The following is a 7,101-nucleotide window of genomic DNA, read 5'->3' on the forward strand; positions in this document are numbered from 1 at the left end:
GCGAATTCGCAGCCAATCTCAATTGCACGAATATCCGCATGGAATATTCTTTGCAAAAAGTGGCTCGACTCAAAAGAAAACGTGCTACTTCTCCTCACTGTCACTTCCGTGAATATAAAGCCGCTGTTTGTAAAGAACAGGCTGATAGTGCGAGATATCGTCTTCCGTCCACCTTTTGTCGCAGTGAAACTTCTGTGTCATGTGTAAATCAGTGTATATTCGTGCAGTGATATACTATTACCACTTTCTACTTTCATGACATTATATTTTTCGAAACATTACTACTTCATAACATACTTATGCACTAGCATTGATTCTGGTGCTGAATATGATGCGATGCTCTCTTTAGTTTGGCATCAACCAACAAGTTGCGCGTGCATGCAAATAAAACATCCTGCTTATCTGCACTCTGATTCTCGTTCTTATCATTTTTTTGCCTAATGAAAATCACAATTGCAACTCTGTTACTAGATATTGCAACGGCATTTTCCTGTGAACTATCATAATACGTCACTAGAGGCGTTTACTTATCCTCAAGGTACGGAATGTCTCCTCTCACAGGTAAGCCGAGTGCTAGTTTCTTTGACACGAACGTCAAAATACTATTCTGAAAAATCTTTCTACGGCGTTTCTGTTAATGTGGTAGATGCGCTACTGTTGGCGCCACTTGATCGTACCGACACTGCGCAAGCGTCTTGGTTAGTTAGGAGACACCCGCACAAACCTACTTTCACGTCAAGATAACACATGGATTGACAATGTATTATCTACGAAGTCATTTCAAGATGCGACGCTTTAAGCACCTGTGTTGCACATGAGCGCACAGGAAAGCGACAAAAAATCCAGACACAGGCGGACATGACGCAGGCTAAACTATATGAGATGCAGATGTAAAACATGTTATCATGCGGAAGAAAAAACGTCTGCATGATAGAACGCTCCACTAAACTCCTTTTAAATTACCATGCCCCATTTACACGGCTTTCGGAACAAACTAATCTTTTAATGAACGTTTGTTTCAGTGTTCTCGGTCTTGTTATCACCATTTTTGAAAAGTTTTCTACCCCACTGGGGCGCGCAAATGGTTCCAAATCACGCGCCTCCATTGAATTCTGCGGCGCGTCCGCAGGAGCCCCGGCGTAAAATGGCGCCGTGCGCAGCGCGCGCCGGCGGCGGGCGAGGAGAATCGAGGAGGAAACGCGCGCGCGGAGGAGAGTGTCGTTACTTTCCTAGATCAAGGGGCTTTATCCCAGTGCTGCTGGAAGTAGCCCCTGTTTGTTCTAGGGGCCTAGGTGGCGCTGCCTCCTGGTGCACCAGGTTTGTATAGCTGGGTCTAGGTAGGTGCGATAAGCGCGTCGTAATTTCATGGAATATTTTTTTTATTTGACTAGTCCGCAATGACTTCATTTTCTTTTTTAACATTGACGGGACCTTCAATAGGCAGGTTTACCACGCTTGGAGTTTACGCAATGTGGAGGAGAATCCGCCTTTTGTGACGCATTATGACGCCATCTCGCAGTGACCACGAGAAACACTTTGGCAGTCGCCGCACCGCGCCTGCCGAAATCCTGCCGATCGCACGGTGGTATGTATACCTGCAACCGTGCTCGTGACTCGTGAGCTGACAAGATACGACAGTTGCGTCCAATGGCGGACCGAGCCACTAAATTTAGGGGGGTCCTGTAGAACAAAGTAAGGCTAGAAAAAAAATCGGCGAAGCTTGCACTAAGTCGCACAAGGCTTGAAACAACGAAACTGGACTATTCTGAAGTCTAATCTGGTTGCTTCTAGATTGTTTCTAGGCTGTATCTAGCTGATGCAGGTTGTTTCTAGGTTGCTTCTAGGTCGTACCTAGGCTTTAGCGAGGATCGCTTCTACGTTTGTTCTCAGCGCAGAGATGTTCGAGTTAAACAACACGCAGTCACAGACACGACACGGATGTCCAAACTCTAGACAGAATATCGCACCGAAACCAAGCGTTCGCACCTCTCATAGATCTACGGGCACTTCGTAGTTAGCGTAGGCCTTCCATCGCTTCGGGGTCTTCTCGCAGCCGCCGTTGCCATTCTTGTTCCCTATTACTATCTCCTTGTACGTACTCGGTGTCTTCGACTCGCCGTCGTCGCTTTCAGCAATTTGTTGGGCTCATTGTTGCCTTCTTCCATTTTAAGGGCCCAATTTCTGTGGCACATACCCGTTTAAGGGGATGATAGTTTTCTGATAGGCGCACAGCGGCACATACCCATTTGATGATAATAGTTTTCTTCTTCATTTTCAGTGGACCAGTGGTGAGTAGTGGGAATAACCCAATTTCGTTGGCGCGTACCCTTTTATGATGATGATAGCTTTTTTGGTGCGGGGTGAACAAGGAACAAGTTGCTAAAGAGCTTCGCTGTTTAAAAAAGAAGTGCGAGTTCTAACTTTTATTTTAAGCACTTACCCTTGTCTTAAGACTCCCACTATCACATAAGCACTGCTCATTTGTTCTCGCAATGCCCCCCCCCCCCCCCTCTCACTCCACACATTCATATAACTGTTTTTCCCAGTTGTAAAATATCATGAGAATTAAAACATTACTGGCTATCATGCTTCCGACATAGTCATAATTTACTGTGCTGTCTAAATCAAAAAGAATGATTCTCGAGGCGGTTTGGAGAATACAAACACACCGCCATTAGAACGAGTTCGCGCTAATCTTGCATGATAGTTATTGGATGAGATTTATGCTCATAACAGCGCTGGGTGGAGTGCGAAATTATTCATTTGCGTACATAGACTTTTCAAGTCATGAATATAGTTATTTTTTGCGAAAACGACGTTCAGGCAATTATGCGAAAATCATCATTGTTCTTACCGTCGCTCTTACGCAGGACTGCGTGAATGTTAAAGCTGCAGACGAAAGAAAGCATGGCAAGATTTCTGCATCTTGTAGGATTATACATTGACAAAGTAACATTATTGAAGCCCTGCCCGTCGTATGAAGACTACAGTACCCAACACAAGCGTGGTAGAATTTTTGTTAAAAAAAAAGAAACAGTTGCAAAAGCGCGATCATTTTAGTGTCATAATCGTAGAGGAGCCTGTACAACAGTGATATTCATACGACATTCATCCCTCTTTAGTATTAGCACTAAACACTACAGAATTAAGATGATGGCAGGGGAAAGAGAACGTTGGCTCTGCACCAATGGTGTGTGTTGGTGCTTACACGGGCTGATAGATTTACTGCAGAAGGGCAAGAAGCATACATGGAGGCAGCATACAGTGAGGGCGGCGCTACCTTATCAAAACATAGACATTACACTTAGAGCACGTGGCTTCGAGCGCCCTGTTTAATCCGTTATGTCCTATTCTTTTCAATGGCAATGGCATCAAGGATAAACACAATGCTAGACTATCCGTCGATGTCTATTTTGAAGAGAATAGCTATCAAAGCAGCTATTATGATTTCTGCACGCGGCTAACATCGTAATTCTTCTTTCCCTGCTGGGAGGTGTAAATAAAGGTATATTCCGCTCCTTAGAGTATGCGTGGACAGCGTTAATGCTAATGCCATTTGTCGATAGTTGTGTTGCGATGGGCTCGTCGGAATGTTTCATAATGCTCGTCGTGGTATGTGCTGCCAATGTTTGCCGTCCTGTACGGCAGTGAATGCTGCTTGCACGATACGGCATCTTGTGTATTCCCACAACATTGAAGGCGAACATTGGGAGGCTTATTTATTTGTGTAAGTGAAAGGCAATTAGATGTCGGTGTTCGTTACTGATTTATTTATCTCAAGTGCGTGCAATGAAAAGTGCGCGTTTATCTTCGGCAAGGTAAGAATCCTGCTTTCCAGCCCGCTCCGGCGCAATAGGCTCATTTGCAGCTGTCGTCATAAATCTTGTACTTGTCGGGGCCGCAGAGGAGGGCGTACACAAACTCGCAGCACGTGTTCTTCTCATTAAGGGCCTCGTCGGTGAGCCAATAGCTGCATCCCGCGCCTGCAGAATTGAGATAAGCAACTTAAATTCGGAAGATATAAGTCACAACACACACGCTGTCACTGTGTCGTCACCCAGCTACAGAAGTCACCGGTACCATCCGGTAAATTGTTTCGAAAGAGCATGTTTTAGGGGCGAAGCTCTTTAAGGCGGCACCCGTTCGTCCCTAGTAGTCGTAGTCGTAGTCCGTAACCAGTCTTACGCTTTGACCTCCAAGGTGGTGCCGGTGGGAGATTTTTCCTGTGCGTTGTTGAACAATAAAAATTCGCAGCGGTAGCTAAAAGCCGACTTCTTCTGTCTTTCATTCCCATTAGCAGCCATTCTTTACCTCCAAGGTAGTGCCTGGTGAGATTTCTCCTGTGCGTGATTAATCAATAACAATTTTGTTCAAAACGCTGTTGATTGATGAAATAAACCAACGAAAGACGCCAGATGTTTTGTAAAAGCAAAACGGAAGAACGCCAGATGTTTCTAAAGCAAGAGGAAAAGACGCCAGCTGCTTAACGAAAGACGCCAGATGTTTTCTAAAGCAATGGTTTTCTAAACAATGAAAATTCACAGCGTACATGTAAAATTAAAGTGAGCTGCAAGTCGTCATAACTCATCGAACCTTTCGTATAAACGCGCCCTATCTCACGTCGGTGATGATGTACTGGGCAGAATTCACGGAAGATTCACGGTTTACCGATGAACCTCCGCAGCTTCGCCCACTCATCATCATTCACTCCGTGGATATGCTGTGATTTTTTTAATATTTCCGGCGCCACGGGAGACTCAACTTTCCCCTTCTGCTTTAGCCAACCAGTTTCTCTGGAAGCGGCGTTATCTTCAGGAATCGAAATTGCATCAGTTAATAACGCCTTAGTTTCTCTCATGGGTATGTGCTCGCGCTGGTACTTTCTTACTCCATAATGCACGAATGCGCCGACAAAGAAGTATATTGATGGAGTAACGCATGAGTGGCAATGCAGCTTACCGATTTCGCACAATCATTTGCAGGGATCCTCATCCGTATCTAGGAGTTTTGTTTTAGTTGTTCACCGGTGAATATTCGCTGGTGTTTCGCATGACAAAAGCATTATATCATTTTCAGCACGCTATAGTAGGGGATGCCGGATAAATTTGGACCATTTGTGGCTGTCTAAGCTGCACCTAAATTTATGCCCACTGGTGTTCTTTGCATTTCGTCCTCATCGAAATGCGGCCTCCATGACTGGTATATCAAACCCGCACCCAAAGGCTTAGCAGCGTGACATCATACATGCTAAGTTACACCGGTAGTACTGCTTTGTTATTAGGGGCTGCTGGCGCTGACGAGTTCACCCGTGAGGGAGTTGAAGATGTGTACGCCAGGCCTTTTTATTTTTTGGTTTGGTCTGGAAGACGATGTCTGAACTGTTAGTTTATTTCATTTCATAAAGTGCTCATATTGAAATGACAAAAGTGTTTCTCGCGGGAAATTTGAGCAAAACATGCGACAATTTTTCGTCTGCCTTAAGGCGACTCTCGCCGCGCCAAAAAGCTCACGGAATGATTTACGCTCGTGAATAATGTTAACACTTCCGCCTTCGTAGACTCATTTCTGCGCTTCCTGAGCTTGTTTTACATGACACATCTGTGCCAGGTCGACCACCAGAATTCTCCTATGAGTCGTCCAACTCGAATGACTACGACTCATCGCAACCGCCGCAATAACACTCAGCCATCGTGGATACACCGCTATTGTCACTGCAGATGCATAACCCCCCTTCACCCCCCCCCTCGTTCTCTCCAGTCGCCAACGGACAGATAATGCGGGTCTAATACCGCATAACCTCCATTCCTTGCACAACGAGGGGCAACGGATTGTAAGAGATAAACAGAAAAGAAACGACCGGAGCAATGAACACTAAGGGGACAGGCTTTCAGCTCGCGAAAGGTCCCAAAGGGTGAACAGGTCATTTCGACTATAGATATTCCAATTGCTTCGCCTATCTCCGGTTTCCTGAGCAGTGTATGGGTGTTCGAGCGTCATGAGAAATGATGCCTTTTTTTTAGCAGCCCAATGATCACAGTGAAGCATGAAATGTTTCCATTTCGCCTTGCCAAAATATTTAACAAACTATTTAGCTTCCCACTTTTCACGCAGCTGCACGAGAGCGGCAGGCATATCTTCGCTTCTTCAGCAGCTGAGTAATTAAGTAACTACTCAGATGTATTAATGTTTGTCAACGTGGCTTTTGGGGGTAGTTGGCTAAATGCATCAAAAGGTGTCACACCGTTAGTAGACCGGACGAGTAGACACAATGAGCGTTCATCCCGTTGTTCTTCCTCGTCCGTGTCTGCACCTTATGAGGAATTCATGTTCTTCGACTAATGAAGCTTTACTAAGATAGGTAAGTGATAGCAGCAATATTTCCACTATTACCTAGGTTGCTGTTTCTATTGCGAAATCTGACGCCATTTCCTACTTTTAGATGCGAAGTATCTTATGGCGGAGTTCAATACGGTGGTGGTGGTGGTGGTGTGCTGCGTGACCGCCTTTACTGCGCATGGGCATACCCTGTGATGGGATTCTCGAGAAGGAGCAAGAGACAAGAGTACGTTGCGTCGAAGACAGTACGTTTCTCCAGAAAAAGGCGAGGCTTGTTTCTGTTTTTTTTTCGCTTTATGGAGAAACTCACGAACATAACACACACGACATCGAACACTAATAGTACGACGACACTTTACAACCATGAAACCAAAGAAGACATATGACAAGTTTAGTCCTAGCGCGATCGAAACAGTCTCACCGGTGAGTTCTATGCGCCGACGCGGGACACGTCGACGCGCAAGATATCAGCACGGGACTGCTGTTGTCGTCGGGTTCGGTGAAGAGCAGGCACCGCTCACGTGGATGCCTCGACGGAGATGGCGGGAACAAAGACTGTGGACCCCAAGTCACGCAGTCCTCTACTCGAACGTGTGGGCAAGGGACCACAACCAAACACTCGGGCCTACACCCGACGGTGTTACTGGTGGCTGCGGTAGCTCCTGGCTGGCTCCATGTACTCGCCGTCGAAGTTGAGGCCAAGTGAAGCAGGCCACTCCGACCCTTGAGCTCTGCCAGGCACTCGGGACTACACCCGACCGTGAA

At 46.0% G+C, this 7,101-nt stretch overlaps 1 protein-coding gene across 1 annotated transcript in view; it reads right to left on the reverse strand.

Annotated features, from left to right (window-relative positions):
- Positions 1–3,761: 3,761 nt before the first annotated feature.
- The window catches only part of LOC119388998 (uncharacterized), a 33,425-nt gene continuing 30,085 nt past the window's right edge, over positions 3,762–7,101 (reverse strand). Inside the window, exon 5 of the mRNA XM_049414908.1 lies at positions 3,762–3,983. Within this exon, the coding sequence (XP_049270865.1) occupies positions 3,859–3,983 (125 nt within the window). The 3' untranslated portion in view covers positions 3,762–3,858. The remainder of the gene's footprint in view (positions 3,984–7,101) is intronic.

This window comes from Rhipicephalus sanguineus, chromosome 4 (assembly GCF_013339695.2).
Source record: "Rhipicephalus sanguineus isolate Rsan-2018 chromosome 4, BIME_Rsan_1.4, whole genome shotgun sequence".
NCBI classification, from domain to species: domain Eukaryota; kingdom Metazoa; phylum Arthropoda; class Arachnida; order Ixodida; family Ixodidae; genus Rhipicephalus; species Rhipicephalus sanguineus.